Genomic DNA, 24,192 nt, shown 5'->3' on the forward strand with positions numbered 1-24,192 from the left:
AGTGTGACTCTAACCAGCGGAGAGTCTGTCCCCTGATTCCCGTCGAATTCAGTTTTGCTAGAGCTCCTTAATGTGACACTCAGTCACATGTGGCTCTGATGTCAAGGGCTGTCACTCTTACATAACTTTTGGATTCAGCTCTTCTGTACAAGTTTAAACAAAGGCTGTAATGATGTCAGGAGCTGTGTGGCCCTGGTGGAACCCAAACTGAGCATCAGTAAGCAGGTTATGGTTAAAAAGTGCTGCTTAATAAGATTGTTGATGATATCTTCCATAACTTTACTGCTGTGGAGGTGCCAGTGTTGGACTGGAGTGGACAAGGTCATAAATCACATGGCACCAAGTTTTGTCCAACAGATTGTGTGTTCAAATAAACCTGTTGGACTATAACCTGGCGTTATGTGATTTCTGAACTTTACTGATGATTGAGAGTGAAGTGGCAGTAATTGGCCTTGTTGGATTTGTCCTGCATTTTGTGTATAGGACACATTTGCACAATATTCCACCTTGTCAGGTAGACGCAAGTGCTCTAACTGTACTGGAAGAGCTTGACGAGGGGAGTGGCAAGTTCTGAAGCATAAGTCTTCAGTATTATTGCTGGAATGTTGTCGGGGGCTGTAACCTTTATGGTACATAATGCCTCCAACTATTTCTCAATATCACGTGGAGTAAGTCAAATTGGCTGAACAATGGCACCTATGATTTTGGGATCAATGTGGGAGGTCAAGGTGGATCAACCACTGGGCACTTCTGGAAAAAGATTATTGGGAATTTCTTTAGCCTTGTCTTTTGCACTGATGTACATCTTCCACCTTTGAAGTTGGGTTACTTCTCCTCCAGTGAGCTGTTTAATTGTCCACCACCATTTATGATTGGATGCAACAGGACTGCAGAACTTAGGGTCAGCATGGTGGCTTAGTGGTTAGCACTGCTGCCTCAAGTGCAAGGGACCCAGGTTCGATTCTAGCTGTGGACAACTGTCTGTGTGAATTTTGCATTTTCTTCCCATGTCTGTGTGGGTTTCTTCCAGGTGCAGTGGTTTTCTCCCACAGTCCAAAGATGGATTGGCCATACAAAATTATCCATTGTTTTCAGGGATTTGTAGGTTAGGTGTGTTAGCCAGAGGAAATACAGAGATAGAGCAGGGGGACAGGTCTGGGTGGGATGTTTTCTGGAGGATTGACATGGACTTCTTGGTCCAAAAGGCCTGTTTCCATGCTGAGAGGGTTCTATAATCTAATTTTATAAACTTGGATCTGATCCATTGGTTGTGGATTTGCTTAGCTCTGTCTGTCACTTGCTGCTTATGCTCCTTGGCGTGCAAGTATATCTGTTTGGTGGCTACACCAGGTTGACACCTCATCTTCAGGTGTGCTTGGTGCTGCTCCTGGCATGCCCTCCTGCATACTCCATTGAGCCAGTGTTGATTCCCTGGCTAGATGGTAATGGTTGAGTGGGGATATGAGGTTGCAGATTACTTTGGAGTACAATTCTGCTTCTGTTAATGGCTCACAGCATGTCATAGATGCCTATCCTTGAAGTAGCTATGATGTGGAGCAGCAGCCTCATGTGAATATGTTCATTAACTGACCACCATGGTGGTAACCAAGTTACAGAAATAAAATATTTGGCCTCACAAGCCAGTTTGCACTTGGAAATTTACTAAAAGCAGGTGGGATCATAACACACACAATAATACATTGATAACAATATATCATAATTAATTGGCACATTTATTGCTACCCCACCCCAGCCTATAATTCATTCCTGTGTGGCATTTGGAGCGTCTTGTTGGACGGTGGTCATCTATCTCCTTTGGTATGCTTAGAGTTGACCCAGCTACTGGCTCCACCATGTCCATTGTTGTGTTGGCTCCCTGCTCCTAAGTGCTTTATCCACATACAGGTTTTCAAGTTATGATTTTATTCTACTTCACCTTATTTTCTGCTTTCGCAGCTGTATCCTGTACTGTAGGTATTGGTCATTCACCTTATGTCTCAAATAACAAAAAAATAGTGATTGAGGTTATAATGACTCTCTTCAAGATTATTTTACTTGTTAATGGGATAAGAGCATTGCTGCCAAAGCCATCCTTAACTGTCCTTAGAAGCTGGTGATGACCCACCTCCTTGAGCCACTTCAGTCCATCTGGTGTCGGTATTCACAGTACTGTTATTAATGGAGCTTCAGGAACTTGACCCAGCAACAACCAAGGATTGGTGATGTAGTTCAGATTGGTGTGCGTCATGAGGGGAAACTTGCAAGCAATAGTTCTCTCATGCAACTGTTCTCCTTTCGGTGGTAGGAATAATTAGTTTAGAATTTGTTGCCAAGGAAACCTTGGCAGTTTCCATTGTATAGATGGTACACAATGCAGTCTCTCTGCATTGGTGTTCGGATGATTGAATATTTTAAGTGGGGAATGGGGATGCAATCAGTTAGGAGGTTTTGTCCTGGACAGTGTTGGGCTTCTTAAATACACTCACCGAGGCATCTGGAGACTATTGTTTACACTCCTAACTTGTGCCTGGTAAATGGTGGACAGAATTTAGGGCAGCAGAAGATGAGTTACCATCCACAGAATTTTAAGCTTCTAGTCTCTCTTGTATCCACAGTATTTATATGAGATTTAGTTAAATTTCTGGTCAATGTTAAGCTTCAGGATGTTTGAGGAAGGAGATTTAGCAATGGTAATGCCATTAAATGTCATGGGAGATGGTTAGCTTCTCTTCTGTTGGAAATGGTCCTGGCACTTTTGTGGTGAAAATGTTACTTGCTACTTACCAGTCCAAGCCTGAATGTTACCCAGTCTTGTTGCAAGCAGGTACAGAACAACTTCATTATCCGAGGAGCTGCCAGATTGCACTGAACATTTCAATCAATGATAAATATTCCCATTTCTGACCTTTAAATGGGGCTAGGGTTGTCAGGAAAGCAATTGATGAAGAGCTGAAAATGGTTGGGTCTTGTGGTGCAGTGATAATGTTCCTACTTCTGGGCCAGGAGACCTTGGTCCAAATCTTACCTGTTCCAGAGGTATGTAATAACATCTCTGAATAGATAGTTTAGAAAATAGATTAAAACGTTTTTAAAAATCCTCCTAGGAGAAAAAGGGCACTAGTGGAGCAATGATAATGTACCTTCCTCTGAGCCAGGAGAACTGGGTTCAAGTCTACCTGCTCCAGAAGTGTGTCACAAACATCTGGACAGATGGATGGAAATATCTATCCTAGGGAAAGGAGGGCTCTTGTGGTATAGTGGTAGTGTCTCTACTTCTGTTCAAGTGCCATCTATTCCAGAGGTGTATAATATTAACTCTGGACAGGTAGATTAGACATAACTATCCTAGGGAAAGGAAGGGTCTTGTGATGCAGTGGTAGTGTCCTACCTCTGGTCCTGAAAGCCCACCAGCTCCAGAGGTGTGTAATCAACAACTCCTAAAGTTAAACTCCTAAATCAACAACTCCTCTCTACCTATCTTGTTTTCTCTCTATCTTCGGTCCACCTCCCCCTCTCTCCCTATTTATTCCTGTTCCCTCACCCCATCCCCCTCTCTGATGAAGGGTCTAGGCCCGAAACATCAGCTTTTGTGCTCCTGAGATGCTGCTTTGCCTGTTGTGTTCATCCAGCTCCACACTTTGTTATCTCGGATTCTCCATCAGCTGCAGTTCCCATTATCACTCCTAAAGTAGTGTCTTGCCAGTGATGGCCTCCAACAGTCGTGACCACCTGATCTATTTTCCCTATTGAGAGTTATGACTTCAACAATGGAGAATGTTCGATAGTAAAAATTAGAACTCTCAACCCATCTCTTGAATTCAGCTTATTTGTGTTTGGAGCAAGGCTGTAATGTAATCTGGAGTCAGATGGTACCAGCTGAGCCCAAACTACAGGTTTTGGGCAAGTTAGTGCTAGATAGGAGCTGCTGAGAGCACTGTCAATTGCACATGCCACCATTCTCTAATAATTGAGTGATTACGTAAGAATAATGGAATAATGAAGCCATAAGTGGCTGTGTTGAATTTTGGAGATAATGGGAACTGCAGATGCTGGAGAATTCCAAGATAATAAAATGTGAGGCTGGATGAACACAACAGGCCAAGCAGCATCTCAGGAGCACAAAAGCTGATGTTTCGGGCCTAGACCCTTCATCAGAGAGGGGGATGGGGGGGGAGGGAACTGGAATAAATAGGGAGAGAGGGGGAGGCGGACCGAAGATGGAGAGTAAAGAAGATAGGTGGAGAGAGTATAGGTGGGGAGGTAGGGAGGGGATAGGTCAGTCCAGGGAAGATGGACAGGTCAAGGAGGTGGGATGAGGTTAGTAGGTAGATGGGAGTGCGGCTTGGGGTGGGAGGAAGGGATGGGTGAGAGGAAGAACCGGTTAGGGAGGCAGAGACAGGTTGGACTGGTTTTGGGATGCAGTGGGTGGGGGGGAAGAGCTGGGCTGGTTGTGTGGTGCAGTGGGGGGAGGGGACGAACTGTGCTGGTTTAGGGATGCAGTAGGGGAAGGGGAGATTTTGAAACTGGTGAAGTCCACATTGATACCATATGGCTGCAGGGTTCCCAGGCGGAATATGAGTTGCTGTTCCTGCAACCTTCGGGTGGCATCATTGTGGCAGTGCAGGAGGCCCATGATGGACATGTCATCAAGAGAATGGGAGGGGGAGTGGAAATGGTTTGCGACTGGGAGGTGCAGTTGTTTGTTGCGAACTGAGCGGAGGTGTTCTGCAAAGCGGTCCCCAAGCCTCCGCTTGGTTTCCCCAATGTAGAGGAAGCCGCACCGGGTACAGTGGATGCAGTATACCACATTGGCAGATGTGCAGGTGAACCTCTGCTTGATGTGGAATGTCATCTTGGGGCCTGGGATGGGGGTGAGGGAGGAGGTGTGGGGACAAGTGTAGCATTTCCTGCGGTTGCAGGGGAAGGTGCCGGGTGTGGTGGGGTTAGAGGGCAGTGTGGAGCGAACAAGGGAGTCACGGAGAGAGTGGTCTCTCCGGAAAGCAGACAGGGGAGGGGATGGAAAAATGTCTTGGGTGGTGGGGTCGATCCCACCACCCAAGACATTTTTCCATCCCCTCCCCTGTCTGCTTTCCGGAGAGACCACTCTCTCCGTGACTCCCTTGTTCGCTCCACACTGCCCTCCAACCCCACCACACCCGGCACCTTCCCCTGCAACCGCAGGAAATGCTACACTTGTCCCCACACCTCCTCCCTCACCCCCATCCCAGGCCCCAAGATGACATTCTACATCAAGCAGAGGTTCACCTGCACATCTGCCAATGTGGTATACTGCATCCACTGTACCCGGTGCGGCTTCCTCTACATTGGGGAAACCAAGTGGAGGCTTGGGGACCGCTTTGCAGAACACCTCCGCTCAGTTCGCAACAAACAACTGCACCTCCCAGTCGCAAACCATTTCCACTCCCCCTCCCATTCTCTTGATGACATGTCCATCATGGGCCTCCTGCACTGCCACAATGATGCCACCCGAAGGTTGCAGGAACAGCAACTCATATTCTGCCTGGGAACCCTGCAGCCATATGGTATCAATGTGGACTTCACCAGTTTCAAAATCTCCCCTTCCCCTACTGCATCCCTAAACCAGCCCAGTTCATCCCCTCCCCCCACTGCACCACACAACCAGCCCAGCTCTTCCCCCCCACCCACTGCATCCCAAAACCAGTCCAACCTGTCTCTGCCTCCCTAACCGGTTCTTCCTCTCACCCATCCCTTCCTCCCACCCCAAGCCGCACCCCCATCTACCTACTAACCTCATCCCACCTCCTTGACCTGTCCGTCTTCCCTGGACTGACCTATCCCCTCCCTACCTCCCCACCTACACTCTCTCCACCTATCTTCTTTTCTCTCCATCTTCGGTCCGCCTCCCCCTCTCTCCCTATTTATTCCAGTTCCCTCTCCCCATCCCCCTCCCTGAAGGGTCTAGGCCCGAAACGTCAGCTTTTGTGCTCCTGAGATGCTGCTTGGCCTGCTGTGTTCATCCAGCCTCACATTTTATTGTGTTGAATTTTGCTTGCCTTTATGTGATCACAACATAACTGGTCAATTTTCTACATTGTTGAATCGATTCCAGTTTGTAACTGTACCTAACAACATGGCTAGTTCCGGAGCACAAGCCTTCAGTGCCAAAGCCAGGATGTTATCAATCTTTGAGGCGTTTGTTGTATCCAGTTCATCATGAAATTGTTTGGACTGGCATCTGTGATGTTGTGGATCTCAGGAGGAGGCTATCTATTTGCCATTTCTGCTGGAAGATGGTTGCAAATGCTTCTACCTTTTTGTTTGCATTTCTGCTGTGGAATATAGTCTCTGTAGACCTGAGAGCTTATATTGATTATACATTGGTTACTTTTATTGCGGTAAGACAGCGTACAAACATTTCAGCTGAAAAATGCTACAAAATATTGCATGAACCATTAAAGACAATTTTACTGATAATAAATAGGAACAGTTCACTTCTGATATTTCAACCTTCTGCACTCTCTTGACTGTCCACGGCATGTCGAGATTTAGCAAATCCCACTTTATTATTTCCCCGGTCAAAAATGGTGTAGAATTTTGCAAGAAAAACATCTCCCAGAATCCACAGAGGTCCTTTAGGAGAGTATATATTTATTGCCTGGAATCCGTATAGGCACATTTCCTGTTCATCGTGAAACTTGAGCAATAGAAGAACAAAAAAAAAATAAATGTCCCAGGAAACTGCACACTTTTTATTTATAGTAACATTTTACAGTAATATTCTGCAATCAAAATAAATAATCCAGTTAAAACGGATACCTTTTTAATATAGTCCTCCGCTTCTAATGTATATTCCACATCTTTAATAGTGAAAGTCATGCTCGGCAGCTGGGAAATTCTTTTGCATTCCACCCTAAGCTAATAATTAAGAAACAAATAATTTATCAAAATATTCATTTGAAACATTTTTAAATTACTTTACTTAGGAATGGGCTTCTCGCTTTCAATATTGTTTTCTTAAGTGCTAAAGCGGATGCAAATACAACCCTGTCTAAAATTATTGAAACATTGCAAAACAGATCAGGCTGCCAGCCTTGCTTGTAGTCACCCCAAGTTACACCTGGAACATAACTTTGGTAATATCCGAGTTGTTGGAGGAATTATTAAAGATACACAGTACTACCGTCTTGACAGAGAAGGTTATTGGGGACAGTCATTTTGGCTACTGGAAAGAAAGGTCATATTTCGTCAACATAGCTGGATTTCATATTCAAATTACAAAGTTGATACACATTGTGAGTCAGATCAACGTTATGTATTTTGATTCTCAAAGGCCTTTTGACAAAGTTTCACCAGATAGTCTCAGTCTCATTTCGTAGCCTCAGTCCTGTGGAATTGATTGGCAGATTATTTTGCTGGATATGGAACTAGATGTACTCTTGTGAATAGAAAGTACCCCTACTGGACATGGACTGGCCATTAATAAAGTCTGGGATAAATTATTCTCAATAATCTGGATGAAATGTTTAGAGAGAACTGGATGTGTGCACTACACAACTGTATATTTATAAGTCTTTAGATGAAAGTAATCTTGGCAACCAAATTTAGATATAATAGCCACATATGCTACACCAATGCAGGACTAACTCCAGAGATGTCAGCACAGACTAAGGTTGCTTGTGCTCAAATTTTCTGATGAGAGAAGAACCTAGGGTTATAATCCGTAGGACATTGAAGGTCTACAATCAACGTTATAAGTTTGTTACAAAAAAAATAGAACATAGAACATTACAGCACAGTACAGGCCCTTCGGCCCTCGACGTTGTGCCAACCTGTCATACCGATCTCAAGCCCATCTAACCTACACTATTCCATGTACGTCCAAATGCTTGTCCAATGACGACTTAAATGCACCTAAAGTTGGCGAATCTACTACCGTTGCAGGCAAAGCGTTCCATTCCCTTACTACTCTCTGAGTAAAGAAACTACCTCTGACATCTGTCCTATATCTTTCACCCCTCAATTTAAAGCTATGCCCCCGCATGCTCGCTGTCACCATCCTAGGAAAAAGGCTCTCCCTATCCACCCCATCTAACCCTCTGATTATCTTATATGTTTCTATTAAGTCACCTCTCAACCTTCTTCTCTCTAATGAAAACAGCCTCAAGTCCCTCAGCCTTTCCTCGTAAGACCTTCCCTCCATACCAGGCAACATCCTAGTAAATCTCCTCTGCACCCTTTCCAAAGCTTCCACATCCTTCTTATAATACGGTGCCCAGAACTGTACACAATACTCCAAGTGCGGCCACACCAGAGTTTTGTACAGCTTCACCATAACCTCTTGGTTCTGGAACTCGATCCCTCTATTAATAAAAGCTAAAACACTGTATGCCTTCTTAACAGCCCTGTCAACCTGGGTGGCAACTTTCAAGGATCTGTGTACATAGACACCGAGATCTCTCTGCTCATCTACACTACTAAGAATCTTACCATTAGCCCTGTACTTTGCCCTCCGGTTACTCCTACCAAAGTGCATCACCTCACACTTGTCTGCATTAAACTCCATTTGCCACCTCTCAGCCCAGCTCTGCAGCTTAGCTATGTCTCTCTGCAACCTACAGCATCCTTCGTCACTATCCACAACAAAGAATTATTGTGAGAACATTCGTCAGCGAGGACAAAGGTGTTTAAGATAAGTGGGAATTTTACTTCAGAGAAGCATAAACGCCATGAAGACCTGATTAAGATCTTTAAAACAATAAAAAGAATAAGTGCAATCCAGGTGCAAGATAGATCAGGATAATAGAAATATGGTCTGTAAATGCAAATAAGTTAGATGTGAGAAAGCATTTCTTTACCATAGAACTCTGAAATAAGTTATAAACATTCATGGGCAATTTGCTGCTAGCACTGGGCAGATTCCTGTGAGTGGTAAGCTTGTCTACCTGTAAGAATGAAGGTGGATCACTGGAGTTTACGGTACTCGGCCAGAATAGCCTTCTATAGCTTATTTGATCACCTTCAGGAAGTGTGTACAAGAAGTATTTTCCAGACATTTATCTAAATTGTCTCATGATTTCTTTATCTCTCACTTTCTCTCCATGGATGCTGCCTGACCCACTGTGATCTCCAGCATTTTTTGTTTACAGTACAAATTCCAGAATTTGCAGTAACTTGCTCCTACTTCTCTTTGTTAATATTTGTCATCTCGTGAGTAGCATGATATGTCTTCTTAAGTATTTTATGAGAAGTGCAATATGAATTGGTTTTATAACAATTGAATCTGACTAAATCACTGAAAAATGATGAACAGTTAATTTGTTTCCGATAAAAAGATCATTCAATTGTGGAGGTACCACAGTGATTCCATTGAGTACCCCATGAACCATAATCCCAGAAGCAAGAAATAATTTTGTAACTAAAAACGTTTTAATGGCAAATGTCAACAAATCCCCTAGTCCTCACATACCGCCCCAACAACCTGCGGATACAACGCATCCTCCTCCAACACTTCCGCCATCTACAATCCGACCCCACCACTAAAGACATTTTTCCAATGCCACCCTTGTCTGCTGTCCGGAGAGACCACTCTCTCTGCGACTCCCTTGTCCGCTCCTCACTCCCCTCCCACCCCACTACACCCGGCACTTTCCCCTGCAACCGCAGGAAGTGCTACACCTGCCCCCAAACCTCCTCCATCACCCCCATCCCAGGCCCCAAGATGACTTTCCATATTAAGCAGAGGTTCACCTGCACATCTGCCAATGTGGTATACTGCATCTGCTGTACACGGTGTGGCTTCCTCTACATTGGGGAAACCAAGCAGAGGCTTGGGGACCGCTTTCCAAAACACCCACGCTCAGTTTTCAATAAACAAGTGCACCTCCCAGTCGTGAACCATTTCAACTCCCCCTCCCATTCTTTGGATAACATGTCCATCCTGGGCCTCCTGCAGTGCCATAAATGATGCCACCCGTAGGTTGCAGGAACAGCAACTCATATTCCACTTGGGAACCCTGCAGCCCAATGGTATCAATGTGGATTTCACGAGCTTCAAAATCTCCCCTCCCCCCACTGCATCCAAAAACCAGCCTGGCTTGTCCCCGCCTCCCTAACCTGTTCTTCCTCTCACCTATCCCCTCCTCCCACCTCAAGCTTCATCTCCATTTCCTACCTACTAACCTCATACCACCCCCTTGACCTGTCTGCCCTGCCCGGACTGACCTATCCCCTCCCCACCTCCACACCCATATTCTTCTCTCCACCTATCTTCTCCTCTATCTATCTTCGGTCTGCCTTCCCCTCTCTCCCTATTTCTTTCAGAATCCTGATGAAGGATCTAGGCCTGAAACGTCAGCTTTTGTGCTCGTAAGGTGCTGCTTGGCCTGCTGCGTTCATCCAGCTCCACACTTTGTTATCTCTTTTTCTGATACGCAGGTGATTTGTTCCGCAGTGCAGGTGAAAATTATCCTTTACACCCTCTGACCCCAACACCATTGACCCCTACCAGGGCCCTATATACTTACACAACCCCAGGGTCTGACAACCTGTCCCGCCACCAGACCCAACAGACCGTCCTCCTTACCAGACCTGCACACCCCTTCTCCTCTCCAGAAAACGTGATACATCTGCCCATCCTGACATCATTTACCTGGTAGCCTTCCTTCCTTGTGCCAAGGCACCCTATCCACTTGGCACTCTACCTACCTGGCAGTTGCCACTCTACCACATGACCGTTACCCACCTGGTTCACTAACCTTGTACTTACATTATATACTTGATCTTTCACAGGAGTTGTCAAAGTGGCTGCCTGTGCTGCTGGATATTTAGATTAGATTAGATTAGATTCCCTACAGTGTGGAAACAGGCCCTTTGGCCCAAAAAGCCCACACCGCCCCTTGAAGCATCCCACCCAGACCCATCACCCTATAACCCACACACCCCTGAACACTATGGGCAATTTAGCATGGCCAATCTACCTAGTCTTCACATCTTTGGACTGTGGGACGAAACTGGAGCACCTGGAGGAAACCCACACAGACACAGGGAGAATGTGTAAACTGCACAAAGGGAGTTAATCATAGAACATGGCAATTAGTGCCATGATAAAGGAAGTGTGGCTTGAGTGACCTGTTAGATTTAAAGTACATTTACTATTTCTGCAGGAACTCTAACCAGAATCTTCTTCCTGAAATGTGGAGCCCTTTCTTAATAAAAGAAATTAGCAGAAGAGTGGTAATCCGAACGTGATCGCTACTGCTTAGAAAATGTAGACCATTATGTTTTAAACGTCGCTTAAGTTTTGTGTTCATTTGTCTGAACAATTAAAATTCAGCATGTAACACTACACATTTCTATGTCTTATAAAATGGAACAGATACGATCAATTCAATAATTGTCAAATTAAAATTCATACCTCTCCGTGGCCGAGCTGAAATTCCTGATAATCAGGAAACATACTTCTTATTGCGCTATAAGGACCGGCTATCAAAGAAGTTCCAGTGTCAACTATTGCAGAACAGTGCTTCTGACAGATGATAGTGTCATGATATTTTATTCTGGATAGAAAGCATTGAAAAACGTAAGTAATCCCCTAACCATAGACACAATATATGTAGATCTATATTTGTTCAACATAGCTAGTAACGCAGATACAAATTTTGATTTCAGATAACAAATTGATACTTTGAATCATAAACCTGAATCTTACCTCCCAATAATGGGCAAGTTGGTATCATCTCAGCTTAAGATTCACAAAACCAGAACGAGAAACCCAGGCCAAAATGATCACTTCTGATTTTAATGAGAGGAGAACAAGGTGCATTCGACCAATTGTTCAAATGTTATAATGAGGCTTTCTGCTTTCGTTTTAACAGTCTGTCTATTTTTCAAATTGTGTCAACCATGTTTCCCAAGCCTCAGGGAAATTCAGCAGGCGAAATGAGGTAATTATCTTTACAGCACATCTTGTGAGCTCAGATGGAGTAGGATTGCTACCACAAGGCTCAACAAGTCACCCAGTAAATCCATACCTTACGATCGATCTCATCTTCCCCCATCCAAATCATCTGACCCCCCTTCACCCAATCCTTGCACTTTACTGGTGCACATGTCTCCACCACCTCAAACAAGGCAACCATAACCACATCCCCAAGCCCCACAAAAATTGTGATTCAGAGCTCCCAAACTGTAAGTCATTCATTAAACCATTCTTCTGCATGTCCCAAACTCAAAAGAATTCCCAGGTATGGAATATGCATTTTGTCAAAATCTAGGCCATTGTGTTCAACCAACATAAAGTTTTGTGCAGAGCCTATACCCAGAGGAAAAGATTTACTCATGGGGAGGAAGTAGTACTGATCAAAATTATTGCATTTGCTGGAGTAAAATGTAAAGAGATGAAAGAATAAATGAGACATTTGGCTCCAATAATATGACTATATCGCCAAATACGTCAACGTTTGTATCATTCGTTCTTCATTCAGGGGTGTGCGATTACATTCATTCTCAGGAAAATCTTACTGATGTAAATGTAACTCACCGCTGTAGTGGGCATACCCAAGCTTTTGTATAAAAGAAATTTTTAACCCATATTTTACCTCGTATTCTCTCATTTCAAGTATTCTGAAGTGCTGGTTATCAAAACTAAATCTCCATTGCTGGTAATTATAATTTTAAAAAATTAATTCACAAGTTGCTGGCATCACTGCATAGCAAGGTTATTTTCAATGCTAATTTCAAATTTCAAAGGTAGAGATGCGGACTTATTAGAAATGTTTCAGTCAACAGTTAAGAGTCACTCATCTTGTTGTGGCTATGGAGTCATTCTTAAGCCACTTTAGGTAAAGATAGAAGATTTTCCTCATAAAAACATGAATGAACCAAATGAGCTTTAACGACAATCTAGTAGTTGCATGGTCACCATTTCTGATGCTATTCTCCAGCTGCTATTTGATTTTATGTCTCTGGATCATCAGTCCTGACCCCTGCGTTACTCGTGCGGTAACATAAGCATTATAATTCAATACCCCTCTGCTGAGTAATATCAGAGCAGCCACTTCATTTGTCATTGAAAAAGATGTACTGAAAGATGACATGAATGGTCTAATTAGGGTTCACTGCTGGTTCCTGATTACAATTATGTAAATAATCTTAAATTTTCATAATTTAACGATTTATAAAGGTTAAGCAGTCTTTCTTAACAATAATATTTCTGATCGGTGTCTTATGATGGTCCTAGACATAGTCACCAATGTCATATAGGACTGATTCAGGCTTCATGTTGAAATGTCTCATTAGAGAGAGAGAGAGAGAGATTATTGATGTTAAATTGAATCTGTGGGTCACCATGATTCAGGGAAAGGGGTAAGGTTGAGAAGGTGGAATCTTCATGGTGACCTCAACCAGGTGTAGGAATTGAACCCACACTGTTTGTGGCACTTTGCATTATGAACCAGCCATCCAGCCAACTGAGCTAATTGACCCGTCTAAGTGTTTCATACGACATCAATATTTGTCAACAAAGCAATAATTGCACACTGCCCACTGTAGTACATTGCAGGGAGTTTACGACGCACTTACGTTTGCACTTCAATTTGCCAGTAACCCTGTTGTGAGACACGGACCCAATTAATTTTGCCTGTGTAACGTGAGTGATCAATGCCTCCGAGGATCAATTCACCACCATTTTCACTGTCCATTTCTCTAGAAAAACAAAAACATGCTTAGTGCTAAGTTTAAAAAAGGCTTCATGTTGAAAACAAAATCTACAGAATTCCTCACCTTAAAATAACACATTTGTTTCAGAAGCTCATGCTCATATTATTTTGAATAGACACGTGGTCCCTTTTAAATATCTGCACCTGTGCACAATTATTTAGTTTAAATTAAGATTAAGAGTGTAGTTGGCATTCATATACACCATTTGTAATATTACCACATTGGCAAAGAAGATAGAACTGATTTGTAGAAACGCAGCATGCTTCTGTGGAAATTTAAGGTTTTAGTTTGAAGAAGAGGTAGCCTAGCATTAAGGGAAAATTTGCAGTTGCCAAAAATTGGTGTTGAAGCTATAATATCCCAAACAAATTTCCCAAGAGAAAAATGTCATTGTTCAATTGAACAGAATTTGTTCCCTGGCAGAGATGCCTAATATCATGGAGTCTTTAAGAACAGATTAATATCACATTACACTGATTTCTCTTTTGGATGACTTTCTGCATGTTCAGGATCATAATGCAGAATTGCATTCAGCAGTGCCTGTGGTCAAACATTTTCATTATCAGACAATGTTTGGGCTTGCTGTGGGGCACATATGGACACATATTCCATTTGTCATTTTTAGAAATGATTAAGAATAGCTGTACACATTTTTTGTTCCTTTTCCTTGAAGTGTAGATAATTGCATTACAAAACATTCTTTAATTTAATATAATAGAGATGTAAAACAAACCTGTTTATTAGGATGGAAAACATGGGTTTATCCAGCAGTCCCTGGTACATCATTCTGTCAAACACAGGAACGGCTCCACCTTCAGCTAAAGATGGATATCCTAAACCTAAAATACCATCAAAATGTGCTAGAGTAAATGTTGAACCTGGCTCATAGATCGATTCCCCAAATTCTTGTCCATTTACGGTAATGTTTCCAATCTATGAAGAATGAAGAAGAATTATGGGAGTGTATTTAGAAGTCTGAAATCTGACTAACGCAATGATCTGAACCCTGAAAACGGATAGGCATTTTCACCTTCCAGCCATTTAAATGAAATCTGTATCTTATTCCATGTGTTGTTGGGTGTCTAAAATAAATAAGACCCAGAGCTTCCATATCACAGTATCTTTGTAATAGTTCAAAGTAATTGCTACACTAAAAAAAGTTTTAAAAATATTGCTTTAGTGAAGTTGATGCACATGCTGTCTTGATATTTATTCCATTAGCCTTCTTGCAGTTATCAGCTGATAAGCAGGATACTATCCAGACTCTAAATAAAATACATGGTAGCCACTTTTTAAAGTAGAATATGATACTATAGCAATGACACAATCATCATGGAGAACAGACAGTCTGAAAGACAATCAATTGAACCCGAAAATAACATAGATTGACTACAATGAAAGAGTAAATACAGTATATAGAGTCATAGAGTCATGCAGCATGGAAACAGACCCTTCAATCCAACCAGTCATACTGACCATAATTCCAAACTAAACTAGTCCTGCTTGCCTGCACTTGGCCCATATCGCTCCATACATTTCCTATTCATGTGCTTATTTAAATGTCTTTTAAATGTTGTAAATGTACATACATCCACCACTTCCTCTGGAAGTTCATTCCATATATGAACCACGCTGTGTGTAAAAAAAAATGCCCCATTTTCTTAAAATCTTTTTGCTCTCACTTTGAAAATACATCCTCTAGTCTTGGAGTCCCCCACCATAGGGAAAATACACCTTATCTCTGCCCCTCATGATTTTATAAGCTACTTTAGGTTACTCCTCAACCTCCTGCAGTCTGGTGAGCAAAGTCCCATCTATCCAGCCTCTCCTTTTAACTTAAAACGTCTATTCCCAGCAACATACTGGTGAATCTTTTTTGAACCCTCTCCATTTTAATAATATCCTTCCCGTAACAGCTCAACCAGAACCGGACACAGTACTCCGGAAGAAGCCTCACAATTGCCTTGTACAACCTCAACATAACATCCCAACTCCTATATTCCAAGGTCTGAGCAATGAATGCAAGCATGCCAGATGCCTTCTTAACCACCCAATCCATATGTGATGCAAACTTCAAAGAATTATGTACCTGAACCCCTAGGTCTCTCTGTTCTACAACACTTACTTTTAATTGTATAAGTCATGCCCTCGCTTCTCTTACCAAATTGCAATATGCCACTTTTATCCAGTTTAAATTCCATTTGCCAGTCTTTACTCCATTGACCCAATTGATCAAGATCTCTTTGTAATCGTAGTTAACTTTCTTCACTGTCCACTGTACCACCAATTTTGATATTATCTGTAAACTTACTAACCATGCCTTCTGTATTCTCATCTAAATTATTTATATAAAAGACAGACAAAAGCGGACACCAGCACCAATCCCTGTGGAACACTGCTGGACATAGGCCTCCAGTCCAAAAAACAACCTTTCACCATCACACTCTGCCTTTAAACCAATTTTGATACAAATGAGCAAGTTCACCCTGAATCCCATGTGGAGCCATGACAAGTAAGAGTCATATAAAAATAATATATGGGGAAGGATAGTATACCTAGGACAAACAGAGAAACAGAAAACTACAGGAAATAAATAAGTAAAATCAATAAAAACCGAAAGAAGTGAAGATGCCGTATAAATCAGGAACAAAAACAAAATTGCTGGAGAAGCTCAGCAAGTTTGGCGGCATCTGTGAAGGAAAAAACAGAGTTAACGTTTCGGGTCCGGTGACCCTTCCTCAGAACTGGAAATAGATAAGCTGAATTGAATGAAATTGAATTAAAGAGATAAAGGAGAAAAGAAAATTAAATTAGCATGACTTCTTGAAACCCATTGAGAAATGTATTGCTATGAAACAGCATCAATTTCATTCTGCTGGTTTATAGATTCATTGTCTTCACTATAATGCAGTACAGCACTGAGCATGTTTGTAGCGATATAAAATTGATTGAGACTCTCAGCAGGTCAGGTAGCATCTGTGGAGGGAGAAATAGAGGTGATGTTTCAAATCTCATATGATTTCCTCATAACACTTCTAAACTGAAAATGTTAACTGACTCTCTGTCAAGAGTTCCTGCCAGACCTGTTTAGTTTCTCCAGCATTTTATATGATTATTTCAGATTTCCAGTGTCTGCACTATTTTACTTTTATTAAAGAAATGATTGTTTGTTTCTTTCTTGCAGAAGCAAGAACATTTTTTGTTCAAGATAACAAAGTGTGGAGCTGGATGAACACAGCAGGCCAAGCAGCATCTGAGGAGCACAAAAGCTGACGTTTCGGGCCTAGATCCTTCATCAGAAAAGGGGGATGGGGAGAGGATTCTGCCATCCCCACCTCCCGAACCTGTTCTTCCTCTCACTTATCCCCTCCTCCCATCTCAAGTCGCACCTCCATTTCCTACCTTCTAAACTCATCCCGCCCCCTTGACCTGTCCATCCTCCCCAGACTGACCTATCCCCTCCCTACCTCCCCACCCATACTCTCCTCTCCACCTATCTTCTCCTCTATCTATATTCAGTACGCCTCCCCCTCTCTCCCTATTTATTTCAGAATCCTCTCCCCATCTCTCTATTCTGACGAAGGGCCTAGGCCCGAAATGTCAGCTTTTGTGCTCCTGAGATGCTGCTTGGCCTGCTGTGTTCATCCAGCCCCACACTTTGTTATCTTGGATTCTGCAGTATCTGCAGTTCCCATTATCTCTGATCAACATTTTATGTTCAATCTTTCTAATGGCCCAAATAAAAGTATTTGGCCATTTTAAGTGGATCAAAGCTGTGTATATTATTGAGGACAATAATAATTTATACTAAGAACATTTTGACATATGTCATCAAAGCTGTTTATCATTTATTAAACAAAAACGCAGCAGTGAAAACACTGTAGAGATACATTTCAATGACCTAACTGTTCACATTGTTCAGTTTAGATATGTTTTAAATAAAAACCTATTAAGAAAAGACACAGAGATGAATTTCATGAGGAGGATCTCATTGTAATCTCTTCCATCCGATCAGCTGAAAAGTCTGCTGGCACCATGCTGACTTTAACCCTTGCACCTTCCACAATGTTAATGTGCCTTTAAGGATGTAGGAGTGGGACATTGGCCCTTCAGTAAGTCCCACTTCTGACATCTTCCAGGCAGTCTGATTGGGTGCAGCTGTGTAATCCCAGCAGTGCCAGAAGCAGCAGTTGCTGCTGGGACTGCAAGCAAAGCCCAGGAAGAAAGAATACGGACACCAGACTTCCATGTGCATTTTGGTTGGGGAAGGAAGGAAAGAGATCTCACCCAGGCAGGAGCGGGGGTGAGGGACCAGATTTCAGGGGAAAAATATTAGGGGGTACCATGAAGGGAATTGGTGCCCCCAATGCCCACAAGGGTCTCATCAAAGAAGGTGCTTTTTGTTACCCTTCTGTCTTTGACCAAATAGCAAATTGCTTGGCTGGCTGCCTACCCCAGCAGCACACACTATTGTGGAGGAGGTAGAATGAGGTCCTTATCAAGGGATACATTGGGCATAGGGGTTAGCAGATACCTTACCCGACCCCATTAGATGGTCTACAGGTCAGGGACGGGTGGGAAAGAGGTGGACTTGCCACTTGCTTTGTTTAAAATGCTTCCCACCTTTAAATACTCCGGCACAGACTTGTAAAATTCAAATCCCTCAGTCCATTTGGGTAAATCTGCTTAAATCCATGCACAGGACCCACTCAAACAGTATTTGTTTTCTGCATAATTACCGAGATTCTTTACAAGTTAGTAATGGTTTTACTCAAACTTACTGTGACTTTATCTTTACCCATCATTCCCATGAGTTGCCCAGTGCCGTAGCGTATGGCAAAAGAGTTTCCTCTGGGAGAATATGATGATGAGAAAAATGATTGAAAGCGCCGATGTTGTTCTAGAAAGAGAAAAGAAAGGCTACAATGTACAACATTCAACTCCTCTGCCACTTCCTGGTTCCCTGTTGCTATTTCTCCAGCCTCATCTTTTCAGGAACCTACGTTCACTTTGGCCTCTCTCCTACAATTTATATATTTAAATAAGTTCTTGGTATTAGGAAACATTATCACTGTCATCTTGGTATGCCAAGTTTATCCTTAAAGTTTACTTCCTCCCTCTTTATTAGATTTCTTTGGTCAGGTAAATTTAAAGGTTCAATGTAAATATGTTAATGGATGGGTGAATGAATGAATATTGGTGAGTGGGTAGGTTTACAGGTGGATACCGTAGTATGCAACAAATAGGATAGCTAATGACATTACAGGAATTGATGTCACGTCAGGTGACACTCAGTGTAGAAGATACTGTCTTCCCACACTATCTATATTGTACATAGCTCAAAAAAACTGTTCTGGTTACCCGTCTGTGCTCCCTGTCCATCCCTAAGCACATTTGTAAAAGGGAGGGTGGGAAGTGGATAGGTTGGTAGGCAATGAAGTAGATCAGGGAGTAGTCAAGTCAGATCAGGAGGCATTGTCATGTCCGGTCAGTGGGAAATGTCTGAAGGGGATTCATATGCTTTGATTAGAATTAGTCAAATTGGGAAAGTCAGATTTGTGGCCAGTCAGGTTTAAATTGGGAGCTATATACATGGCATGGGATAATTGGGGCTAATCAGTGCTGAGGTGGTCAAGAAGAGTTGTTGGGTCAGGTCAGATATCAGGGATGTGTTGTGGGTTGTTTTAGGGATTAGTCAGCAAGCTCAAGAACAGTTTCCTTCCTGCTGTTATTAGACTGATGAATGGACTCTCTAATGTCAACTAATGTTGATCTTGTTAATGTTGTTCTTGCCTTGCGCACATCCTGTGTGATATAATCTGAGTGCTTTACTCTGTCTGAGATTTTTTCACCATATGATCTGTGTGTCCTGTTTACTGTGATCTGTCTGTACTGCTTGCAAACAAAGATTTTCACTGTACTCAGGAACACATGACAATGAATCAAATCAATCAATCAATTAAGAGATAGTCAGGGGTGGAGGCAACAGTCGGGGAGTAGTAGTCGGGGAGCGTTGAATATTGCAAGGGTGGTGTGGGATCAATGTGAGTTCTTGGGAAGTAGTTAACCAGCAGTCCTAGGATTTTTTTTGTCAAACATTTCCCAGATAACGATCAGGTAAAAGCCGCAAACTGTCTCAAGTCTCTAATTCAAGCTTTGGAATCATCTGGGGACCAGGGAAATTCCCCATCAGAAATTGAAACTTCCCATGGATTTCCTACAGGAGCCTGCAATAATGCAGAAACCAGAAGACCCCGGGCCTATATTTACATTTAACTTCCAACCAAGAAGAATAGAGAAGCAAACAGGCAAAATTCTGCAAAGATTTATACACTTATAAGCAAAAATATGGACCTACCCATGAAAGTGAAATTTGTAAATTGACAAGCATTGCTCAGAGAGACTCCCGAATTACCAACCAGATTCTGGATTTGTTTCTATAATGGTGGAAGATAAAATAGTGTTCCCATCTGTTGTTGGTTGAAACTAGCAACGCACTGCAACATTTCTATTTGAAATAAGTTGGAATAATTTTTGATCAGAACATAAATTGATATGACTTTGGTTTTACTCACCGCATGCCTTGCTGACGCAGTAGGCTGAAGGCACCCAGAGGTTAGATGAGCCAGTGTCAAACACTACAGTAAATGTCTGTGGCGGAGTTCCAATACTAATCTCTCCATAATATTGGGCCTAAGTGTTCAAAGACACAACAATATAAGCTACTGCACTATCTTAAATATTGATAACAAATTCTTCAGACCTAAAAGATCTCCTATTGGATGCCACTGAATTGCTTCCAGAAGATGCTGTCCCGTGTTAGCTACTTCTCTCTCAGTTTTAGATATCATTTATAAATCCTACCTTCCGGTTTCATAATTTTACTTCTTGGTTAAATTCACTTCTCAGATTGACTCAGTAGGGCAGAGTTTTAATTTGCAAGCTGGATATAAAATAGCTTTTGTGAATTGGATCATTGAAAATGAAAATTGGGCAGCTGATCTGTTTTTACCTCGGATTTTCAAAAATGGCGCTTCTTTTTATCTCCAGTCATTTTTAAAGATAACTCACATCCATATAATTTGATAGGTGTTCTGAAGTGACTCCGACATCTTGCATCATTAAAATTTCAGAAGGATAACAGCTATTGTATTTGTTGAAAAAGGCCTCTGAACTGTGATTTTGGAGAAATGCTTCTACTTCATTTCGTTCGCTCAGGACTCTCCTTATTGTCTTAAAACGAATTAGAGGAATCCTGTAAAATACATTAAATTCTCAAATAAATACATTGCACTTGAACAAATGCTAAATATAGATCACTTATTAAAATGCTAGCATTTCAAATTTTTCACTGGCTCCCCCAATATTTTTCCATCCTTGAGATCACTTTGGCCTACATATTGCCTATAAACTGAAGAGGCATGGAATTATTGTGGACAATTTCTGTCCATGTATCTTGGAAACATATTCTTTAAAGTGGTTAATCAAGAAGTGTAGCATCAAGAAGTCCTAGCAATATTGAATTGAAGTGGTGAAAAAGATGCATGGATGCTAGCTTCAGAGCCTCAGAGTACAAAAGAAATAATCATAAACCTTTCTAAGTATTGCATCAAAATCTTGGATCCATATTTTGGAAAGGCTATGAAAGCTTTAGAGAGGGAGTAGAAAAGTTTTCTGAGAATTAGACCAGGTAAGAGGGGTTTCAGTTGTGTGAACAGATTTTAAAAGCTGGAATTTCATAGAGATGACACCATGTGAAGCTGGATGAACACAAAAGGACAAGCTGCATCAGAGGACCAGGAAAGTTGACGTTTTGGGTCGAGACCCTTCTTCAGAAAATTTTCTGAAGGATCTCAATCCAAATCAGCAACTTTCCTGCTCCTCTGATGCTGCTTGGCCTTCTGTGTTCATCCAGCTGTATACTGTGTTATCTCAGATTCTCCAGCATTGGCAGTTCCTACTGTATCTGTTTCGTAGAGATGGTCGCTTTCAAAAGCAAAGTGAATAGGCACCTGGGTAGAAAGGAAATTGCATGCTGCAGGGTGGATATGTGGGACCAGACCCTGTTGAAAGTCTCAACTGGATTCGCCTCCTTCACACTTTAAGGTTGTTTATTTCAGATTACCAACACTTGCAGCATGAAATAAACTCTCCTCGTGCAATTTTTGGTCATTTTGCCGCTCGCTTTATACCAATATCAAATTACAGTACTAATAATTTTGAATACTTCTATCAAATCTCCTCTCAAACTTCACCTGCAGAGAGTCAACATGGACATGGCTCTGATGCGCTAAACTCTTCTAAGTCTTACCTGAACAGCTGAGATCTCAGATGTAGGCAGCTGCTAAATATTAAAAGGCCCTGAGAATGGGCAGCCACTCTCTCAAATACCAGGACTGAATTTTAATCAGCAGAATTTCCACCACCAGGGCTGGAAAAACTTCATCTCTCCAATTGTGAGAGCCAGGGCCATCTTTCTCCAATTAAATGGTTGCCATCACGACTGCCTTCCTGATAATGGGCCAAAGCTGACCCCAAGAGCTGTTTTCCCGTCAGAGGCTTACAGTGGACACTGTTGGGATTACAGTTGGAAGGTGAGGTGGATTGTTGCATTCCTCATCTGCACTGTCATACCCTCTAGAGTATGTGTCTCTGTGTAGCTTAGTAGGAAGGTTGGATGAAAAATCGCTAATGTTACCATTGGTAGGAGGAATTGTAGGACATCATTCTTGAGAAACCACAACTTGTTATCATCTAATATAGTCTGAAGGCATAGCCGAGACCTAATGGAATGGTGGAACATGTGATATATTTAGCAATTAAAGGTACCTGGGTGTGATTTACATTAATAAATATGGGGAGCCATTAATCAGTGTGGTGTGAATTTTATGTGATTGTGGTTAATGGAAATAAACCTCTTGTTGAAAGTGTGTACATATACTCTTGTTCAAAAACGTTTATCTTGTATTTAACAATGACAGCAGATGATCATTGAGTAAAAATTTGGGGTATGATTTATTCAGCCCTGTTTTTTGGAAGTAAGCTTTATGAAGGTGGAAGAAGGAAGTAACCATGTGGATCTGTTATTTCTTTACCACAGAGGGAACAAGGTACAGTCTTGGCACTTTCATTACTGTGCAGAAGCAAGACAAGGTGAAAAGTTTTTCTTCAGAATTTGGAGACTGATGATTTGAACATGGGTAAAAGTTTGGGCAGATTGTTAATTTTAATGGAAAAAAACTTATCAAAAAAATGACTTATTGGCTGCTTATGAGGTGTGATCAGATTTTGACAGGTTTGGGAAGACTGAAGATAGTATCGCAGATGAGTACATAACATAATTCAGTAGATGATATGCAAGCGTGTAGAAATTCCATTTAGAAATTCCCCAATCTGTACTAGCATTTATGTTATTGGACTGGCTAAAGTATTAAGTATGGATAGAGTTCTAGTATTGACAGGAGTTAAAATTGCATATAAACATACACAAATGTTGGAAGCACTAATAATTTTCAGGAAGCATTCTTTTTTAGCAGCATGTGGGCCATCAGTGACGTTAGAGAAAGTAGAGAACACAGTATCAATAAATTGGTAACAGTGTCCAGATTCAGGTTGTAGGTGACAGTACGAAAGGAGAACTGTAATTGAAAAAAATTAATACAGAAGTTGCTGGAAAAGCTTAGCATGTCTGGCAGCATCTGTGATGAAAAATTAGAGTTAACAATTCAGGCCTGGTGACCCTTCCCCAGAACCGGACTCAAAACATTAACTCTGATTTTTCTTCACAGACGTTGCCAGATCTGCTGAGCTTTTCCAGCAACTTCTGGTTTTGTTTCTGGTTTACAGCATCCGCAGTTCTTTTGGTTTTTAAAATTGTTACAGAAATGTCTGAATACCATGTCTTTTTTATTTCTGCATTTTTAAAAACTGTGGACTGAAATGTGAAACCTGGTCTGTGCTTTCAATAACACATAGTCTAAAAAAAAGGTAGATTGGGATAGTGAGCATTCTTCAGGAAAAAAAGACTGAGATTTAGTATGACTCCAGGACTTGTGGGACTTGAGTTACTGCACACTACCCCATGGTCAGAATAAATGCCATTGATAATTTTGAGGAGAAAAGTGAATTTGAGATTGAAAAGAGGATGAATCCCACAATTACACAGGGTATAGTCATTCAATGTTTTAGGTGCAGTTCAAAGTACCATTATGTCATGAACTGTCCCAAATGGTGTAAGTGAATATTCAAAACTAAATACAAAACAGAAAATTAAGAGGAAGAAATAGAATCAAAGAGGGCATTGTTTCAATCACAAGATGTTTCACCCAGTAATAAATGGGTGGCACAGTCTTTCAATTATGGGGTATTGGAGTGCAGATAGATGCCTACAGTGTATGGAATGTACTCACTAAAATGCTACCCAGACTCTGAGCAATAAGGATTGGACAAAGTTAAGGAGTTCTACCAGTTTTTGATTTTGGAGATGATAACACC

General features: G+C 41.8%; 1 protein-coding gene across 7 annotated transcripts in view; it reads right to left on the reverse strand.

Annotated features, from left to right (window-relative positions):
* Positions 1–6,355: 6,355 nt before the first annotated feature.
* The window catches only part of LOC125460956 (cathepsin E-B-like), a 35,593-nt gene continuing 17,756 nt past the window's right edge, over positions 6,356–24,192 (reverse strand). For all 7 annotated transcript variants that reach the window (XM_059652496.1, XM_059652497.1, XM_059652499.1 and 4 more), the window contains 8 exons: positions 20,770–20,953; positions 20,274–20,391; positions 18,480–18,598; positions 14,432–14,631; positions 13,561–13,683; positions 11,396–11,537; positions 6,799–6,897; positions 6,356–6,676 (listed from right to left, as the gene is read on the reverse strand). In XM_059652496.1, coding sequence (XP_059508479.1) covers positions 6,485–6,676; positions 6,799–6,897; positions 11,396–11,537; positions 13,561–13,683; positions 14,432–14,631; positions 18,480–18,598; positions 20,274–20,391; positions 20,770–20,953 — 1,177 coding nt within the window. In that variant the 3' untranslated portion in view covers positions 6,356–6,484. The remainder of the gene's footprint in view (positions 6,677–6,798; positions 6,898–11,395; positions 11,538–13,560; positions 13,684–14,431; positions 14,632–18,479; positions 18,599–20,273; positions 20,392–20,769; positions 20,954–24,192) is intronic.

This window comes from Stegostoma tigrinum, chromosome 18, assembly GCF_030684315.1.
Source record: "Stegostoma tigrinum isolate sSteTig4 chromosome 18, sSteTig4.hap1, whole genome shotgun sequence".
NCBI classification, from domain to species: domain Eukaryota; kingdom Metazoa; phylum Chordata; class Chondrichthyes; order Orectolobiformes; family Stegostomatidae; genus Stegostoma; species Stegostoma tigrinum.